Source organism: Apiospora kogelbergensis (genome assembly GCF_038363985.1).
Source record: "Apiospora kogelbergensis strain CBS 113332 chromosome Unknown utg000009l_segment0_segment0, whole genome shotgun sequence".
Classification (NCBI taxonomy): Eukaryota; Fungi; Ascomycota; class Sordariomycetes; order Amphisphaeriales; family Apiosporaceae; genus Apiospora; species Apiospora kogelbergensis.
The window spans coordinates 1223272-1243922 of NW_027117426.1; the positions used below are offsets into that span (position 1 = coordinate 1223272).

Genomic DNA, 20651 nt, shown 5'->3' on the forward strand with positions numbered 1-20651 from the left:
GCGGGCGCCTTGTCACACGCGGCCATATATGAACTTACGGGAGAAACCGTATCCAGGGCTGCAGACTCCGGGGTAGTGGGGGTTCTTAGCGGCTGAAAGGGTTGGATTTTAGAGAGTCTCGAGCCAAGAGCCGAATCCCGGCGCTGTCAAAGGATCACTGACGAATCATACATTTCGGATGACCTGCAATCTTCTTGGTAAAGCTTGAGTACTGCTCCCTGTATTATAGGTATACATGCACTGGCTGTCTCATCGCACTTTTGCCTCTATCTCCAATCTGAAGTCTGCCCTTCACATCCCTCACTTCACGTTTGTTGCATACCTGCTGCGACTTCTTTGTGGATTGCAATTAGAAAGGAAGCGGTACTAAAAACCACGCCAATGCGACGCTGAGATACAGATTTCTCCCCAAGGGTCGAAGGCCAATTTATTTACGCGGCAACAACAGAAAGGAGTCGGGCTTGGCATCATACCCCCACAGAAGTCGCAAGCTGTATATACGGGATCGAACCACCACCAACCACCCTTGCGCTCTCTCAGGCGTCGCCCAGGTCCCATCATGAACAAAACCTCGCGGACAGATGAGCCTTACGAGGGCGAAGGCCACAACCAGAGCCCCAACGCCTTCTCCAATGACCTCACGACTAACGAAGACTTCAACGGCATCGTCAACACCCGCACCCAGAGAGATTCGGACTCCAGGACGGTGAGCGACACGGGCCAATCCATTGCTCGGGCTGAGCCGTCGGCTTCAGAACGCGATGAGATGGCAAAGCGCGGTGGTGCACGAAAACTGGCCGGCCGGGGTGGCGCCACCGGCCAGTCACCTGGGAGTGTTTCTTCGGATCCCCAGGTGCTGGACTCCTCTCCTCGCGACAACAGCCCGCCCTCAGGGCTGCCAGTCGCGAGCGGCAGCGGGGAGTCCCCTACAACGGGTCAAGCACGTACTTTACACCTTTTCAAAGTTCGTCGGACCCGGTTTCCTCGTGTCGGTTGCCTACAGTAAGCTTAACCTCCACGTCCAACTCATCAGCTTGCTCATTACATTAGCTGGCTGAGATTGCCATATACATGCCCAGGATAAGACAACACGTTCAACGCTGACTAACCTGTTTATCAGTCGACCCTGGAAATTATGCCACCGACATTGCAGCCGGATCCTCATATCGTTTCCGTTTGCTATTTGTCATCCTCATGAGCAACTTGTTTGCCATCTTCCTGCAGAGCCTCTCTATCAAGCTGGGCACTGTTACGGGGCTGAATCTCGCCGAGGCCTGCCGCGCATACCTCCCGCGATGGCTCAATTATTTCCTGTATTTCATGGCGGAAGCAGCCATTATCGCCACGGACATTGCCGAAGTAGGTTTCCTCCTTTTGAGCCTAACAGCAAATACTTTATCTGACAACCGATCAGGTCATTGGCACAGCTATAGCTTTGAATCTGCTCATCCCAAAACTGCCCCTTGTAGGTGGTTGTGCCATCTCAATCATAGATGTGATGATTATATTGGTCTTCTACCGCCCTCAGGGGTCGATGAAGGGCTTGCGAGGCTTCGAGTTCTTTGTCATGTTGCTCGTTCTGGCCGTGGTGATTTGCTTTTGTGTCCAACTGTCTCTCATCAAAGATACCACACCTGGCGAGGTCTTCAAGGGCTATCTTCCCAACAACAGCGTTACCGATTCGGAAGGCCTGTACCAAGCGTGCGGCATTCTCGGAGCAACTGTCATGCCGCATTCTCTCTACCTTGGCTCTGGAATCGTGCAAAGTCGCTTACGAGAATACGACAACGAGAATGGTCTTCTTCCCTCGGAACCGGCCTCCGCAGCTAGCAGTATGCAAGACGGGAAGACGGGCAACAAAACTTTCTATGTACCCAGTCTGCAGGCCATCCAGCACTCACTGAAGTACTCATACGCCGAATGCGCCATCTCGCTCTTCACGTTTGCGCTCTTCGTCAACAGCGCGATCCTTATCGTCGCAGGCGCGAGCTTGTACCAGAACCCGGACGCGCTCGACGCCGACATCTTCGGGATCCACCAGCTGCTGTCGAAGAGCATCAGCCCGGGCGCGGGCACCGTCTTCGCGCTCGCGCTCCTCTTCTCGGGCGTCTCGGCGGGCATCGTGTGCACCATCTCTGGCCAGATGGTCAGCGAGGGCGCACTCAAGTGGCGCATGAAGCCCTGGCTGCGCCGGCTCATCACGCGCAGCATCAGCATCACGCCGAGCATCATCATTGCCGGGGCCGCAGGCCGCGAGAAGCTCAACGACGCCTTGACGGGTAGTCAGGTTGCTCTTAGTATCGTGCTGCCCTTCGTCACGGCCCCGCTCATCTGGTTCACCTGCTTCAACAAGTACATGACGGTGCGGACCGGCTCGGCCCACTTCGAGAGGGGAGGGCAGCGATGGCGCCATGGCGGCGTACGCGTCCCGGAGCCGCCAGGGGCTGCAGCAGCCTTCAGACGACGAGGAGCAGGCGGATCGGGGAAACGCCGGGACAGTGGTCAAGCTGGCCAACGACTGGTGGGTTTGCGTCCTGGCTGTCCTCATCTGGCTGATCATGGCCGTCATGAACGTCGCCAACTTGGTCTTGCTCGGTAAAAATTGAGGGTGTGGCTCATTCCGGACCTACCGACGTAGATCGGCATACATCCCTTGTATGCTACTCATCATCAAAAGAAAACCCACGACACTGCACCATAATCAGTAGCGATTTGCTACACGCACATATGTACGGGGAGTTTCACCTGTTTATATTCTACCTATGACGTGAGTGAAAGGATTCCATAGCAACTAGAATGTTCAACATCAAGATTGGGATTATCTACTCGAATCTTTGCTCCCTGGCACCTGTGGAATATTAAGAGATGTAGTTAAAATAACACATGTAGGCTTGAGTAGTCGTTTGAGAACGTTTCACTGAATACATTATGATCAACAAAACAATTTGCGTCATCCCGCCTGTCTCATGCGACAAAGAAAGACAAGGGCACCGTTTGCAGGGTCTGAACCTGGATGATTCAGATCCCTAAAGCGCAAGACACGCGTACATACATACAGTCGGGTAGATCTAGATGGGCATCTCATCAACAGCAAGAACGAATAACGCGCTCACACTGGCTATCGCGAGGTCCAATGAAGACGTGCATGTTGAGATTTGACGTCGTTCCCACGAAGCCTGGCTGTCCCACTATAGTGCTGGGTATATTTGATTATGGGCTTAGATAATCAATCATCAGATGAAAGTCTGCCTGGCTCTCCTTGCGTAGTCTCTAACCTGCAATCAGTGGAAGCGATTTTGGATATAGACCAAGTCCTCTTCTTGAGACCGTGGTGATGCTCTTGGCACTCAAGCTGTGCAGACTTAGCTCTCCCACGGATTCAGGGGCAACGTGGCGTCCGAGTCCCGACAACCGAATAGGGAAGCTGCTGGCTGCTCTCAGTGGCTAAGACAGTGGTTCCCGCTAGCCAAAGCGCCCCGCTAAAAAGCTTGTCGCTGTGCTGGTTTAGCGTATGATGAAACTTCGGGGCATCCACCCCTGCACCGGCAGCACTTGAGACATGACAGGTACAAGCCAACCCTGCACTTCGTATAGCCCTTGAGATGTACATATGTACTGCAACTCCGCGGCATTGCGAGCCGGCACCCCTGTCGGCGAGCACTCGGGCGTCGTCCCTTGTTTTTGTGTTTTTGCTCTTTTCTTTTACCCGGGATTTCTCCTCCATTGTCCTCCCCTCTGTGCATACATGGATGCGGCGGCGTTCTATGCAATACAATAAATCAGCTGAAATAGAATCCCCCAAATGCAAGAGCCAAGTCCAGATACCTCGGCATCGGCAAAGGAGAAAAACCACCCGTACATAGTATACAGAGCACATACCACGTAGAGGGGACGAGAAGGAGGCTCAGCCCGAACGTTACACGCCAAGGCAATAAGCGAGCCCCCTTGCGTCCTGTCACCCCAGCTGCCAGGCCGTGGTTCTTGCCCACTACCAATCGCTTTGGACAAGTGACAGACACTAGAGCAAGGGTATGAACATGTAGAGTGAGGTGTAACTTGATAGTTATGTGAATTGTAGGGTATACATATTATATGTGGTAGTAAATACAGAAGAACTATATCGTTGTTCTCAAAGGATCGTAACGAAGGGGGGTATATCCAAACCGCGCAGGCCGCCGAGGCAAGCTCTTATCCGTCCGATACAGCCAGAGTGAATAAGCGCCCATACGAACGCCCCGGTTGAGCGAACACCTTCTCTCACCATAAACCTCTTTCTCTTTCAAAATATATACAGAATCTCTCCGGGCCCATTAAAAACCTCCACCAACGCCCTACCGTCTAGGTCTATCGCTCTAGCCCTTAGTAGTTGTAACGGTAGCACATGACACCGTTCAGGGTATCGAGGACATCGCGGACCTGGACATCGGGGCGGAGGCCGCCCATGACGACGGGGGTGTCCAGAGTGAGGGGGCGCCGCCAGCGATGGTTCCGCTGATGGTGGTGCGGCGGGACTCGTCAACGTTCTGCCAGACACGGAAGACGCGGTCGATGTAGGAGTGGTGCATCCAGAAGGCGGGGTCACCGACGGAGCCCAGGACATCACCCATGACGGAACCGATACCGTTGTGGCCGTAACCGTGGGGGCCGTACTCCCAGCACTGCTCGAACTCGGGGTAGGTGGTCTTAGTCAGGCAGTAGTTCTCGAAGTCCTTGCTGCACTGGGCAGTGGCGGTCTCGTCCACAGCACGGGACAGGCAGTGGGGGGCTGTTGCCGGTGCCGGGGCCAATGTTCAGGGTGGTGTTGGCAAAGGCCTGGTAGATCGATTAGTTCCGTGCTCATCCATACATATAACCAAAAGGGGTTTGTGAACTTACGCCATCGCGGATGCAGGTGCCGGCACCATCGGTAGGGCCGGGCAGGCTGCCGAAGAACTGGGGAGAGAACATGTCGAACTCGGCGAAGTGGCCGGCATCCTTGGTCTCGTCCCAGAAGACGAAAGCGCGGTCGAAGCCGCACTCCTCGCGGAGCATCTGCTCAAAGGTCCAGAGGAAGTAACGGTGCCAGATGAGGAACTTGTTGTTGTTGTGAATGTTGGGCGCATATTGCTGGTGAATGCGGACCAGATCCTCGTATCTGTTGGTGGAGGGCTGGAACTTGCCGGACGGGGGCTTGTTCATCAGGCACTTGATTCCGTCCACCAGGGCATGGCGGTCAGAGTTGGAGTAGTCGCGCCACTCGAAGCGCATGTTGGGGTTCTGGGCGCACTGCTGAGCGGCCGAGGGAGAGGCGAACTTGGACTGGAAAGCCGGGTTGGGCTTCTGGGCATGCTTGGCCTGGGACACCTGGGAAATGGCGTCCATAGGCGGCTTGGGGGAGGCGTGGCCTTCGTGGGGGAATGGTGCCGTTCAAATCCATCATCTTGAAGTCCGTCAGACTGATGGTGTGAGCGCCGGGGGTCTGGTCGAGCTTCAGAGCCGGGGCGATCTCCTTGATGATGTCCTTGATCCCATCCTCGATTCGGCCCTGGAGATCATCCAGGCTCATACTGGGGGCGGCCACAACGATGGAGGCGCCATAGAGGGCCTGAGCAGCTAAAGAGAAACGCATGGTCACCGGTGGTTGATCTTCTTTCTGATGTCTAGACTCTCGGGTCTAGATAAAGAATGAATAGAAGAAGATACTGTCGAACGAATGAATGTCTGTTAGTTGGAAAACCGGTGATTAGCGACAGGATAGAAGCGGCTAGGGATTATCTCTGGAGGTAGGCCTTTATAAGGAAACCACAGCAGGGAAGTCCCCATAGCCTGATAAGGGGCCGATCGTCATGGACTGGGGGGTATCATCTCTTGGCTCGCTTTCTCCCCACCGTCTGTGGTTCCTGAATAGCAGGAGGCATATCGGAAATTGCAAGAGGACTACGCTGGGCCAAGCGGCGTCTGAACGGGCATGGCCTATGTGGAGATTGGCTGCATGGTAAGCACGAATGAGGCGGCGTTGGCGGGCTAGGGTCTAGTGCTGGTCCAGGATCAGCAACGGGGCTTTCTTGGGGCACCTGGGCACCCAGGGGGCACCCAGGCACGCAGCAAGCAGACGCAAGAAGGCACAACAACACGAACGGCCATGCCTCTCCTAGCTCTCCTCTCCTCTCCTCTGCCATATCCACTGCCGGCCTGGCCATCACATAGGGCCTGCTGGCAATACGACGCAATGCCGGATCGAGTTTGAGATGGCACATGGACCATGGTAAGCACAGAATCTATTGACCGGGCGGGCGGACGGCCGAGTACCCTTGTTGAACGGTAGATGGCAGATGGCACTATAATCAGTGCTACCGAACGGTGGAAGAAGCTCTCTGGAAAGAACAATCAAAGCAAGCAATCAGTCAATCGGTCGGCTGACCACCTGGGGGGGTGCTGGACCCTTTGCCGACCGCTCGGGATTAGCTGACATGAGATGGCCAAAAATAAAGAAATCAAAGTTCCTTAGCTACCCAATACGGCACGTCAAATGGGATTGCGGTATGGACCAGTCAACAGTCAACACGAGAACAGCGCGCAGGGTCGCAGGGATCAACATGGGATTTGCACCTATTGAGTCAGTGCAAGTTGCCCAAGTTAAATTGCAGCTCGCAGCACCCATGGATTCCAATTACTCGTCCCCCATAAGTTTCTTCTTTGGGGGATCCAATTGACTGACACACAGCCACGCGCTGCCGGGGAAAGACTGGTCGCTGGAGGGAGAGAGAAGAAAACCGACGGTCTGCACGCCAACGTCTGATTTCGATCGCATCAATCATCAGACCAGCGAGATCAGTCCATGGGTCTCTTTCGGATTAATCCAACGTGTCCGGCAATATGCAGACAGCTTGCTGTTGATCCCACCAGCCTGCTACCAAACTCGATACGAAGTCTGGCCAATGGTAATTCCGAACTGCATATGCAAATAAACATCTGGCTAGCCACGCCATTCTCGGTTGGCTTGCAGGCTTGCAGCGAACCGGTGCGCCGGCCCTCACGGCTGCGCGGTTCCTAGAGGTTCGGTACCTGGCTAGCTAGACTTGCTTAGTTTTCTCACGTAACGTTCCGTCTGTGTGATTGTGTGATTCAGTTCAGAGACAAGCAGACGCTATAAATCCGAAATCCGTAGACCACGATGGACCTGGCACCTCGCTGCGAGAGCCACCAAACAAGTTCTTGTCTAAAACTGGCTTTGTTTTCTTCTTGTTGTTCTTCTTATCTCTTCTTCCTCTGCGTCTAACTTGGTACATACTCTACTTGCTGGCCCTCATGTGCGCTACTCGGAGGCCGCTGGAAAGGCACCACCAAAAGCCATGTCTAAGCTGCGTTCCATTTTATCACAGACCCTTTTTAAAAAGCGTTGACCTCAGCCTGGCAGCATGTCTGGATCTAATAATATCCTATGTTGTAGTTAACTGGACATGTAGATTTTCGGCGATATCAATACTACCATTACTCGTAATATGGACATCAACCTTATCTCTGGGATCTACAGGTACAATCGCGTCGGAGTCCAAATTCTACATTGGATAATCCTATGCCACGCACATTTATTACTTATGTGTTGCATTTCTGCAACGGGCACATAAGACTGGGGTGTTAGGGATGCGTCGTCATGCATGCAAGTATCAATCCCAGCCGTGCCTTCTTTAACGAAATTATTCTGTAGCTGCGCTAAGAGGCCGCGTAGTGCGCCAGTTGCTCTTCACTCTTTCAGGCACAACAACAACGACAACAAATTGATGAATACCGGGTCTTAGCACAATGCATGACTGCGTCTTCGCTTAGCCGTTCCGTATGGTCGGCACATTCCCGGCCCATCCCCACCAGAAGCTCGGGCGGCTGAATCTGCCGGGTCAGACATGACTTGTGTTCATGGAATCTGGAGTCGTGACTGTGACGTATTGACGTTGACTAGGAAATCGGTTTTTTTTTCTTGCTGGCCTTGTGGGCTTTGGGCTACATCCATTAGACTCCAGGTCGCATTGGATGGAGGGTTTCTCACGGAGCCACCGGGGGTTACCGCTGTGCCCGGACACCCCTTTCGCGTGCTGGTCCTGAGGATGCCTTTTGAAGCAAGCGCTACGTGCCTTATAGCTTCAGATGCCAGCTACCGATAGATGAGGCTGCGGCGAACGCTTGCTGGCGCCCGCCAACTCAGACGCATGGCGGGCTTGCACTTAAGCTTACCTAGCCCCCAGCAGCCCGGATTACAAGGGTGAACCCTAATAACCGCCGTCGATTCGGGTGTCACTCCTCAACACCGGACGGCTTGCGTCGCCAATGTATAAGGCGTACTGAGGCTGAAGCTTGTCGAGGCATTTGGTTTCTACAGTTTCTCTCCAAGGATTCTAAGAAGGGAACGTCTCTCCGACAAGAAAGCCACAGACACCATGTCACCATCAGTGCTTACGAGGAGCCACCCGGGGGAGTAATATGACATCGCAAACTCCGAACCAATGTCAAACCTGCTAGCCGTCAGCTAGGAGCTTCGCCCCCAAAATCGTGGCACTCTGCCATCCATCGTCTGAATAGTTCCTGTTAGCTCTAATTCTTCCTGGCATTACTTCCATCGTTCAATTGATGTTTAATCAAGGTTGTGCTTTGTTGTCACATCAGCACAATTCCTCGAACTCGGTGCTATTTCCAGTCTCGTACCCGCCGGCTTCCGTGGTCGCATCGGGGAATGTGCAGTACGTCGTGACGCCTACTCGGTATACCTTTTGAACTTAAGCAAAATATCAAATGGGACATCTTCACAACGCGGAGCCTCGTTCTGTCCACCACCCTTTCTGGTTATCTCCTGTTATCTCTTCCAGGGAATCGGGGGAAAGCAGCCCGTCGGACGAGTTCCAACCCAACTCAGTCTTCCCCAGGCCTAATCAAGCTTGACTCTTGCGGCATAATGCCCAGTCTCGGCATCCAGTCACTGTTTGTTCTGTCAAGCCTCGAGCTATGTGTCTTGTGCCGCCGTGGTTTGCATCTCTGGGATACGAAAGATCAAAAGCATACTTCTACTCGTTTTTGGCAGCTTCTTACGATGTATTCAAAGGTGCCGTCTCAAGGTAACAGCGCTACCTCATCAAACGGTCACATTGGCCAACCGACCTTTATAAACTCTTAGATTCTCTGGTGAGATGGAAGGGGTTTCGAGTTCTGTATACATGGTATGTAAGGTGGCAACAGAAGAAGAGTACTATCGTGGCTCTATATCTACACAAGTCACGAGCCTTGCATCCATAGACCAAGCTGATTGATACACTAGCCATATAACCTTTGCCCCATGAATTATTGATACAGATAATACCTCACGTGATTGGTTTAGCCAGTATATTAACAACAATGCATTTTTCACTATAGATGCACAGGGATGTAAGTAGCGCTTGAGAGTATGGTGAGCGCTTCATGAGCTATTCTAAGGCACCTTTCCTTAACGCCTAAGGGGTAGCTCTTAGGTGGGGAATCATTAATCCGACCCCGCGGAAATCTTGGGCGGGCCGCTAGAATTTGGGATTTTGGCGGGCAACTCGCAAGGCAGAGGGGACCTGGTTCGAACAGCTTCTATTCACGACATTCAGCAGATTAAAGTACCTGCTGTGTTCTGACGAATCCCTCAACCTTACATCACGCTGTTTGAGCTCTTGCGAGCCCACGGGATCCTTCAAGATGGCGATGAGTACGTCCTGACCGACCATTTACCCCACCAAAGGAGGACCCTTTGCTAATGTGAAGCTTTAGATTTGGATTTGTCAAATGGTACGAGCTCTTGTGTGGCCGTAACTGCACTCGTAGATACTGACAGAGATCGATTGCAGCTTCGGTGATGAAAGATGAGCAGGGTAGACCTTTCATCGTAGTCCGAGAGTATGTCACCCCCGCTATCTAGGAGAAGATGGTCTCTAATCATTTACTGTGTGCAGCCAGGGCAAGAAGAAGCGCCAATACGGAAACGAGGCCGTCAAGTCCCACATTCTCGCCGCACGAACCGTCGCAAATGTCGTGAAGACATCTCTGGGCCCCCGAGGCCTGGATAAGATTCTCATCTCCCCGACGGCGATATCACAGTCACAAACGATGGAGCCACCATCTTACAGCAGATGGAGATCTCCAACCACATAGCCAAGCTCTTGGTCGAGCTCTCGAAATCCCAAGACGACGAGATCGGTGACGGCACAACCGGTGTCGTTGTGCTGGCGGGTGCGCTGTTGGAGCAGGCTGCCGAGCTCATCGACAAGGGAATCCACCCCATCCGAATTGCCGATGGATACGACCAGGCCTGCGACATCGCAGTGGCCGAGCTGGACCGGATAGCAGACACTATCGAGTTTAGCCAGACGAACACAGAGAACCTCGTCAAGGTGGCACGAACAAGTTTAGGAAGCAAGATTGTGTCCAAAGCACACGACCAGTTCTCCAACATCGCCGTCGATGCCGTTCTGTCTGTTGCTGATTTCGAGCGAAAGGATGTGGACTTCGAGTTGATCAAGGTCGACGGCAAGGTTGGCGGTTCTCTGGAGGATACTCTGCTCGTCAAGGGTGTGATTGTGGACAAGGATTTCTCCCATCCCCAGATGCCTTCCGAAGTCAAGGATGCCAAGATTGCAATTCTGACATGCGCCTTCGAGCCGCCCAAGCCCAAGACCAAGCACAGACTCGATATCGGTACGGTGGAGGAGTTCCGAAAGCTTCAGAACTACGAACGCGAGAAGTTCATCGAGATGATTCAACAGATCAAGGATGCCGGTGCCAACCTGGCCATCTGCCAGTGGGGTTTCGATGACGAGGCAAACCATTTGTTGTTGCAGAACGAACTTCCCGCTGTGAGATGGGTTGGTGGTCCTGAGATCGAGCTTATTGCTATCGCCACAAACGGAAGGATAGTGCCCCGGTTCGAGGACCTGACACCCGAGAAGCTGGGAACCGCCGGTGTTGTCCGCGAGATGACATTTGGCACAACGAGGGAAAAGATGCTGGTAATCGAGGAGTGCGCCAACACCCGAGCTGTCACCATCTTTGTCAGGGGCAGCAACAAGATGGTATGTTGACCTTCCTTGCTGAGTTATCCAGAGCGCCTGCTAACTCTAGAACAGATCATCGACGAGGCCAAGAGATCTCTACACGACGCCCTTTGCGTCGTGCGCAACTTGGTCCGAGATAACAGAGTCGTCTACGGTGGTGGCGCCGCTGAAATTGCCTGCTCTCTCGCAGTCGAGGACGCGGCTGTCAAGACCCCTGGCTTGGAGCAATACTCTATGCGTGCCTTTGCCGAGGCTCTGGATACTGTACCCATGACTTTGGCCGAGAACAGCGGAATGAACCCTATCGCCACCCTTGCCGAGGTCAAGTCTCAGCAGGTCAAGGGCGGCCCCGATGTCCGAGGCAAGCTCGGTGTTGACTGCATGAACAAGGGCAGCAACGATATGAAGAAGTCCTTTGTTATTGACCCTCTCATTGGCAAGAAGCAGCAGCTCCAGCTGGCTACCCAATTATGCCGTATGGTCCTTAAGGTCAACAACGTTATTGTCAGCGGGTCCGGTGAAGAAGATTTCTAAACCGAAATCATGACCAAGCACGACTTAAAATAGTAATGAAGCCTCCGGGGCAGGTCAAATCAACGCGTCGCAACTATAGAAGCACGGCGAAGGGGCTTGTATACCACTCATAGACTACTACTGTACAGTCATGATACCTGAAGAGAGCTTAGACAAAAGCAAATGATGTCGTTGGCAATAACCATATTTAATGCACCATGCCGCTGAATTGCTACGTGACTTGCTCCCGTAGTAGCACAAGCGGTCTCATCTGGACGGAATAGGTAGCTGAGAAACAATATATTTCTATGTGAGTCATGTCGTTAGAAGCATCGCCTGCTTAACCCTTCATGTTGAGGCATTTCCGAAAGAATGGTCCACATCCAACTGCGTAAATAGGTATGTATAGCAAGCACGCTGAAAGAGAAGACCATAAATGAGTAAAGAGAAAAAGAAATCCACGAATTACCTCGGGACTATACGCTCTGTCCACGCTTTGTACGATTGTTCTTTTCTTCCTGTTTTTCCTTTTAATCCTACTCAGACACTTCCATCGAGCCAAACCCCCTAACCCCCTCCACAGCCATGTGCCAACCATAGTCTCAGCCGTTTTCATTACCCCTCTAAGCGAAACCGAACCCTTGCGCGTTCTCCAAGGCCATCCGCAACCTCTTGGCCAGGGCCTCCTTGTCGCGGTACTCGGGAAGTAGGAGGGTACCGTAGCAGGTGTAGGCCGTGGGCAAGTGGCCTTCCTGCTCGCCGTTGCGCTGGACGACGAATTGGATGTTGCGCATGCCGCCGACGGGGACGCGGTCGGAGGCGGTGACGAACTCAAGGAGCTTGCGGCGCATGCCGTCGTCGTAGCGGCGGACGATGCTCCAGAAGTCGCGCACGGTGCGGTGCGACGCGTCCCAGCCGACGTAGCGGGCGGCGCGCTTGAGCTCGGTGATATCGATGTCCTGCTGGCCCTCGACGAGCGACTGGAGGAGCGGCGCGTTGAGCAGGCGCAGCGACTTGGGGTGCGGGCAGGTGCGGAACCCGCGCGCGAAGGCGGCGAACTGGGGCGCCACGCTCACGTCGGTCAAGTAGCGGATGTAGTCGCTCACGTAGGCCTCGCGGTTGTCGCCCGTGACCAAGGGCGCGTCCTCTGGGTTCTCGCTGCTCACAGGTAGGCTGTTGGTGAACTGAGGCCACTCGGCGGTGCTCGATGCGTCCATCTCTCGGGAGACGGGCTGGCCGAACATGGAGATGGAGAATTCGTAGGTGCGGGCGAAGACGTCCTCGACGGCACCGTCCTTCTCGTCCCACTCCAGTAACGTGGTAAGACCGTTGGCAAGATCCGGCCAGCCATCGGCGATATGATGAAGTTCCGTAACAGGCTCACCAAGAAGTCGTCTGTACAAGGCCTTGGGGAACGTGACCGGAAGCGTTAATCCATTGTGCAAAGCGAGAGAAACCAGGAGACCAATCAGCTCAAACTTCCAATCCGGCTGTAGAGAGCCTGGCTGGAACCAGGTCATTCGGGTTCTGTCGTCGATGGCGAAGGCGCCGAAGTCAGGGTTTAACGCCTCGGCGATGGCCAGACGGAAAAACTCCTGCTGGACGCCACCCGAGTCAAAGCCTTCCTCTCCAGCATCCTCGCCGAGATGGACTTTAAGAGGTCTCATGAGCTCGCGCTCCTCTCTACGCCACAGCTGGTCAAATACGTCTCTAATGACAGTGTCTCTGCCGATATCCAAAATGAGGAACTTGGCTGATGGGACTTTGAGAAGGTCTTGAAGAACATTACGTTGATGGGGCTCGGTCACCAAACTGTCGGGCTCCACGATAGCCCGAATCCGACTTTGCAAGGAATGTGACTCCTCGTAGGCTCGGCTCATGCGAGAAAAGTTGATGCCACGGAAATATGACACCAGAGAGGACGGGTGGAATATGTAAGGGTAGTCTAGCAAATGGACTTTTTGGCGGGATGAATTGCAAGTCAGCCATGAAACTGGCATGTTGATAACATCCAGACGATCACCGAAATATTCCGTGCGGAAAGCGGCGTCAGCTAGCATGAGGGAACTCCGCTTCGAATCTGCATCTTGTCAGTCTACAAACATGTTTGAGATGGGAGTCTCCTGGTAACTTACACATGGCCTCGAATAGTGAGAGTGCACCGCCAAAAGGGCCATTGCCAGCAATCTCAGGTTTGCCTTCCCACTCGCTCATCATAATGGTTCTCGCCCAGTCAAGCAGTAACACAGGCACTCGCTTCTCGTGCATTTGCCTTTCGGTGTCGGTGAACTCTAGAAACGTTTGGGGATAACTATTAGATATCTCGATGTGAGACAGGAGCGTGTCAAGAATGTCGGGTTCGCCTTTGGCATCCTCTTCGTCTTGATCCAGCTGCAGCAGTTCATCGAAGTACCTCCGCGCAGGGATAGCAGTTAGCAGACGCCTCGCTAATCGCAGTGCAAGGTCGTCTGAAAATGCATCCTCGTATTGAAGGCACAAGGAGGATGGCTGAGACGCAATAGCCCCTGAGCCTGACCTTGTTAGTCCGTGAGATCGAATCCGTGACATATCCATGAGCTGCTTGGGGTCTTCCACAAGTGGCGCGATGGCCACCAGCGCATGAAAACAGACGGATAAGACCGCACCGGCTTGGCCGTTCGAGAGCGGTCGGGGATGCTTTTGAAAGACTTTGGCAGTCGGAGAATGAGGCGTCTGTAGAGCTCTGGGCGGAGCGAACAGGCTTGAAGAAGCGATCCAGAGACTATCCAATACCAGGCTGGGGGCAACTCGAGTCATTCGCAACATGTAGTACCAAAGACTTTGTGAGTCCAATAAGGTATCGCGTTGGCCAAAAGACTCGAGTATGGCATATGGATCACTCAGGGTGTTAAAGATGCTCTGCTCAATGAACAGCTTCCACTCAAGTCTGAGGTTCGAACGATAAGCCCCGTCGGCTCTCCTTTTGCGCCTCAACGGCTTGGATCTCCGTCTGAGGGAGTTCTCGATAGAGGGAGGCTCAAGGAGGTGTGTCTCCGTAGTCCCGTCCTCTTGAAGCACATCACATATAAAATCTATCGCATCGTTGCGCAGGATTGATAGTGATTGCGGTAGTATTTCGTCAAAATTAGGTTCGCCCTCAATGACACCATTGCTTGCATCGGAAGACTCCGAATCCATTGAAGCACTCTGCGTAAGCTTCGTTTCGCTGACAACGTTGTCCCCTACTGCGAGTACGCTGGTAGCCTCTCTATCATGTTGATTCGAATTACTCCTGGTATCGGTTGCTTTCGGACTGTTAATTTCCTGCTCCAGCTTTTCACTTGACGACTGTCGCGAGAGCACAGATCCCGATACCGAGAATCCGCTAGGCAGATGATCGAGTGCTGTAGTTGCCCGAGGTGATTTAAGCCCGGACAGGGGTTGGTCGGAATGCGTCTCAGAATAGTGTTCAGAGGTGACCTTGATCTGAGGCCTGGCCGATGTAGAAGTTCGAAGCCTGGCACTGGATCTCTTCTTCGAATGTCCTGGCCGGGTCGGTTGACTATTTATCGTGCCGGTTGGTAGATGTTTTCGCTCTAAGCCTTTGTCGTTCACGTCTTTATCATCAGGCGTATTTCCGGGAGCCTCGCGAACGCCAGGCGGCAACGGTCTCTGTGGGGTTATACAAGGAGAGCCTGATCTATCATATCGCAGTTCCTCGAAATCCACAGAAGTTGACCCTGATGGAACAAACTGCCCTTCTAACATCTCAGTGCGGCCGGGGAAGCTCTCTTGAGGACCAACTGTCATTGAACCTCTCGTCACTTGGGCTGCATTCTCCGATATAGCCTCGAGGTTTTGGGGCGTGAGCCACTCCAACATCTTAAAGGCAACGGTACCAAACACATTCGCAGCAAACGACCTGTAATCCTTGCGTACAGGTCGCTCGCTGATGGTGACTCGGGACACTTCATTATTTGGCGACCGCGTTCCGTTCTGGGGTCTGCGTGGAATTACATCATCATTCGAATGGTTGTCCTCCATTGGGGATCCCGAACACGCCGCTGGCTTGGGGCTAGAAGGAGCTGACGGCGCTTTCGGCTTCCCATCTTCCTCCACGGTGTTCGTACGGTGATAGCTGTTGTGGTGCTTGAACGGCTTGGTGTGCCCACGCCCCGTTGAGCGAGCGCCTGGTTTTGGGCCAAAGATCAAGGGTTTTATCGCATCGCCAGGCCCTTTCGGACCCTGTAAGTTAGGACATAGTCGAGACTCTGGATTGTCCTGGCTAGCAAGGTAAATGGCCAACGTTCTTGCACTAGTCGGGCTGTATCGTCGTATGGGGGCCGTGCCGGCCAAGCGCGTGCGACAGCTGAAGCAGGTCGAAGTCGGGCAATCGTGGGAACCGCAGCCGTATCGGAGCTGGTATATGAATTTCTCGACCAATAGCTGGATGTTGTGTCGACGACTGGCGCGGTATATGGCATACACTTTCTTTGGATTCTCGATGTCTATGATTAACTCCTTCAGTTCCGCAGGGGCATCCACGGGCAGTCGCGAGAAGGGAACCTCTTCCCACAAGGCGGCAAGAATGTCTGCTTCGAGGCTGCCATGGCCATGAGCGCAGTCCGGCATCCTTCTAGTGTCGCGTGTCATGACATGGAGATCGAATCGCAGGGAGATCCGGCTGCGAGTGCGCGGCAAAGGCCTCGAGGGCTCACCCTCGTTTGCGCGGGGAAGAAAGGGCAAAGGGGTTGACGCGGGCGAGGGCAACAAATCGCATACGTCTGGTCCAGGAGTTGATGTTGTTATTGTCTTGAAATAGCGGATTGGAGGACAGAAGATGGGTTCTTGATTGATGGGCGGGCCTAGGGGCGGGCAGCGGGCTCGGTCGAGCTAGCTGAACAGTTGTTTCTGCTGCAGCCCAAGACAATGTCTCAACAGCCTGGGGAGGTCTACGGTCTCGATGTCATCTAGGCGGACAACGACAGAATGCCCGGGTCCATCAAATACAACAAATGCATGGATTGTGTTGTAGGTTGAGTGCTACTACTAGGTGCTACGCAATGATGGACAATGGTTCCCAGCACCTAACGGATGGTCCACTAGGCCTAGGTTCGGCCGGGATCTGCGGCATACGCCAAACGCAGATGGGCAAATTGGCCAAGTGTCGCCGTCCAAGTGTCGCCGTTGGGGGCCACTACACATGAAGGAAGAATGGCCCCAATCAGTCGTCTACCCAGCAACTGCGGAATGGCATCGTCGAAAACACTTGAAAATCAATAAATACTCGCAATGCACTTGGCCTGGGGATCGTTCCATGCCGTCTACCATGTTAACAGCTACAAACTCGGTGCCGGTGCAGGTGATGGATGACCAATACAGCCGGTTGCATTTGGCATAGTTGACTGGCAGGGAACAAACCGGTTCTTCTTGCATATCAGATGTCTACATACAGATATACCTCCACAGGTCGGTACATGCGAGGCAAATAGCTGGGCTTTGTTCTGCAAAATGCTAGTAGATCCCGAGCGTCGAACTGCAGGCCATTTGAGTTGCTGTGTGGGGAGACCGGGGGCGTCCGACATGTATCCATTGGCACCTTCATAGTCACCCCCGATAGCACGACAAGTCTCTTGTTTCAAATGAGTGAAGTTGGCTGTTGAAGCAGGAGGGTGGCGGTACATGTAGAGTCGAGTACGTGAACATGGCAATAGTGCTCTATCTTTCCATCTATTACAAAGCACAAGTAGGGCATCCACGTGATTTAGTATCTAGATGTAATAAGCCGACGTCTATTACGTCGTTGCATGGCAGATGGGTAGTATGCGTCTCCAATGGCAGTGACTATGTACTCTCATACTACCAATCCTAGCCAATCTGACTGCTATTCCCAATGCCCATTAAAAAGGATTGCCGACACGTTCCCCATCTTGGTCTTGGCATTCAGCCCTGGGCTTTGCATGCCCTGACGTACCTGCTGAAATTTCGCCTGATGACCGGGGGATTCGATCAAAACCCCCACCATTATTAGATAACGCCACCCACACGACGATTAACCCCTCCATCAGATGCCCTGGAGATTTGCATTGAGGACTTTTTCCCCTACTCTTCTCCTGCCCAGTCAGAGAGTTCACGAACTTCGCTATTCCCAGGAAAAGACTTTGAAGGGTCTAAAAAAGGTAAGAGAAATACTTTAGATTCAGAACCGCATTCGCTCCCCCGTCTGTGGCTCCTTGACGTTACTAACAACAGAGATAGCGCATTACCGAGTCCACATTCAGTACCTCAACGGTGGCGGACTTTCACCTTCTGCGCATCTTCTACCAAATTCTTCTGTTGCAATCCTACAAAAGTCGATTTGTCGCATGCTCCCGATCAAACGAGATCTCAAACTTGCTCCCTTTAACAACGACCTTGGCACCTGGTAAATCCTCGTCCGCCCGGTCCGGTTGACTCTAAAGTCTACAAATACAAAGTACCTACACCTGGGCTGTTGCGACGATTTGCAGTCCACCTGTACCTACAACATTACACATCACAATCGCACCAAAATCGATTACGATCCTTTGGCGATAGTGCCAGCTTCCCCTCCAGTCATGGCAACAATCTCTTCGAGCAGGCCTTCAAACGGGCCTGATACTTCCTCTTCTCATCAGTACACCTGCAACACTTGTCAGGTGGCCTTCAGGTTTGCTGACACCCAGAAGAGTCACATGAAGAGTGATTGGCAGTAAGTACAAATAGTCGACTCTTTAGCCCTTTCTTTGGATATGATACACCGACTGACTGGTCTTCTCGTAGCCGATACAACCTTAAGCGTCGTGTTGCCTCTCTTCCTCCCATCACTTCGGAGGTCTTTACCGAGAAGGTCCTCCAAGCTAGGGCTGCTACCACCGCTGAAGCCGACAAGGCCGGTTTCCAACAGCAATGCGAGGTTTGCCAGAAGAACTTCTTCAGCGAGAACTCTTACAGGAATCATCTGGGCAGTCAAAAGCACAAAGCGAAAGAGTTGGCCATGCAGCGAAAGGGCCCGAGCGTGAACGGCGACGACGCTAGCTCCGTCATGAGCTCGACTTTCTCCCTTGGAGAACCGTTGCCTGCAGAGAAAGAAGATGTTGACTCCGATGCTGAGGATGAGTTCAGCGAGGTTGTCGAGAACTTGAAGAAGACCAAGCTGAGCGAGCGCCCGGCCAACGAGAGACCATCGCCCGTCAAGCGACCTTCTAACCCTCAGCCATCTGACCAAGCCCAGCGCGAGAGACATCACGTATCAGAAAATGCCAGCGATGCTGCTTCTACTGTGGCAACTCCTGTCCCTGCTGTCACGCTCAAGTCATGCTTGTTCTGCAACTACGAGTCACCGACCGTCCCCCTAAGCGTCACTCACATGGAGAGAATACACGGATGTTTCATACCCGAGAAACAGTACCTGGTGAATCTGGAGGGTCTGATCGAATATTTGCAGGCGCGCATCCATGAGTTCTGCGAATGTTTGTACTGCGGCAAGATGAGAAACAATGCCTTTGCGGTACAGACGCATATGAGAGATAAGGGACACTGCAAGATTCCCTACACCACTGAATATGAGCAGCTCGAAATTGGAGAGTACTACGATTTCCGAAGCACCTACTCCGACGATGAAGAATCCGATGACGAATCTGTTGATGGCGACAAGCAGCCCGGCGGTGTTAAGCTCGGCGCAAGACGAGCAGCCCGAGCGGTTGGAGAGGACGGTGACGAGATCACAGAAGCTGATGAAGGATGGGAGACGGATAGCTCGGAATCTTCGTGTGATTCGGATGATATCACCTCAGTTCCGATTGAGGGTCACTTCCAACAATACGAGCGACTTGATAAGCATCCCCATCACTCCTCTCACGACCCTCGCGCTCACCACCAACCAGATGGCTGGCATTCACATGCTCATAAACACCGCGCCATTTTCTATGACGATACTTCATTGCATTTGCCTTCTGGTCGTGCCGTCGGCCACCGCTCTTTGGCGAAATACTACCGCCAGAACTTGCACAGCTATCCCACCCCCGAGGAGAGAGCCGAGCGACTGGCTCTCGAAGGCAGCACTGTGGAGCCTGGCGAGCCCTCTGGCGACGGCCAGGTCTCGGCTAACCACGAGCGTGGCCGTGCAGTCATCCCCCGAGATCAGGGTCGTGGCATGATTGGTGTGACGGACGAGAAGAAGAAGGAAGTCAAGCGTGCGGAGAAGCGCGCCCGTAAGGTGGAGCACAACGCTATGAGACGCCAGGAATGGAACGTCAACAAGAAGGGCAATCAGCAAAAGTACTACAACTACCAGAGTAAGTCGTCCCCGACCATAACCACTTCCCATCAGCATCAAGTGCTAACTCCATTGAAGTCTTGTAGATACGAGCCCCAGTGTTACAAGGGCAGAGCTGCCCTTGCCTGTCACGGTGTGGTGAGGACCATTAGGCAGACGACAGCGCTAGATTTGCATTTGTTTTCATCGTTGCCCAGGCCGTCTAGTGAAATACTACCACCGGCCAAAAGTTCCCCGTATATAGAAAGCATCATCAACCGTCATTCGGCGCTTGTCTCTTCTATTTCCGGACTTATCTTGACAGCGAGAGTCAAGTGTGAAGCTGAAATGCTATTGACGCTGAAGTGAATTGACTTATCCCGGCTAATTTCTCAGCCCCTGTCTCTTCGGACATGGTTGGCAGGTTTTTCCGGAGCTACTCGCTCCTCGATGGTGAAGCTGTCTCACTGCAAACCAGCCAGTTGGGTCAAAGACAAGACAAGAGTTCGCTCAGTCGGGGAGATCCGAGGCTCGGTGTGGAGAAGCGCCGTTGCATGTGTTATGGAGACCCGCATACAATCTATATCAGACGACAGCAAGGATGGCAGGGGTCCTGGTCGACCCAGACGATCCCTTCATCATTCCATTCTCGCCCACGTTGTCAACCGACCCGGTTGCATCTGAAACCGTCAAATTACGCCGGCTCGTGGGGCCGCATGTAAGTACAAGACCATGATGCCTAGATATACTATATAAGAGAACGGTAAGGGCTGCCATATCGTTCTGGTTATACGCTTCTGCTTCTGTCGCACTCCTGCACTTTTTACTTCTTACCATACATTCGTTTC

At 53.1% G+C, this 20651-nt stretch overlaps 5 protein-coding genes across 5 annotated transcripts; 3 read left to right on the forward strand and 2 right to left on the reverse strand.

Annotated features, from left to right (window-relative positions):
- Positions 1–559: 559 nt before the first annotated feature.
- PG998_013452 (uncharacterized protein) lies at positions 560–2606 on the forward strand (the record flags this gene model as incomplete). Its single annotated transcript, XM_066880268.1, has 4 exons — positions 560–944; positions 1121–1359; positions 1415–2362; positions 2442–2606. The coding sequence occupies 4 exons, from the start codon at positions 560–562 to the stop codon at positions 2604–2606; spliced, it is 1737 nt and encodes a 578-aa protein (XP_066724407.1).
- A 1785-nt stretch (positions 2607–4391) lies between these two features.
- On the reverse strand, positions 4392–5608 carry PG998_013453 (uncharacterized protein; the record flags this gene model as incomplete). The annotated part of the gene is made up of 3 exons (XM_066880269.1): positions 4392–4718; positions 4876–5384; positions 5437–5608. 3 exons carry the CDS (start codon positions 5606–5608, stop codon positions 4392–4394), a joined length of 1008 nt encoding a protein of 335 aa, XP_066724408.1.
- Positions 5609–9684: 4076 nt separating this feature from the next.
- On the forward strand, positions 9685–11570 carry PG998_013454 (uncharacterized protein; the record flags this gene model as incomplete). Its single annotated transcript, XM_066880270.1, has 6 exons — positions 9685–9694; positions 9757–9774; positions 9834–9882; positions 9939–10014; positions 10113–11054; positions 11109–11570. The coding sequence occupies 6 exons, from the start codon at positions 9685–9687 to the stop codon at positions 11568–11570; spliced, it is 1557 nt and encodes a 518-aa protein (XP_066724409.1).
- A 602-nt stretch (positions 11571–12172) lies between these two features.
- Positions 12173–16181, reverse strand: PG998_013455 (uncharacterized protein; the record flags this gene model as incomplete). Its single annotated transcript, XM_066880271.1, has 2 exons — positions 12173–13629; positions 13685–16181. The coding sequence occupies 2 exons, from the start codon at positions 16179–16181 to the stop codon at positions 12173–12175; spliced, it is 3954 nt and encodes a 1317-aa protein (XP_066724410.1).
- Positions 16182–18124: 1943 nt separating this feature from the next.
- PG998_013456 (uncharacterized protein) lies at positions 18125–19910 on the forward strand (the record flags this gene model as incomplete). Its single annotated transcript, XM_066880272.1, has 3 exons — positions 18125–18258; positions 18330–19843; positions 19903–19910. 3 exons carry the CDS (start codon positions 18125–18127, stop codon positions 19908–19910), a joined length of 1656 nt encoding a protein of 551 aa, XP_066724411.1.
- Positions 19911–20651: the final 741 nt, after the last annotated feature.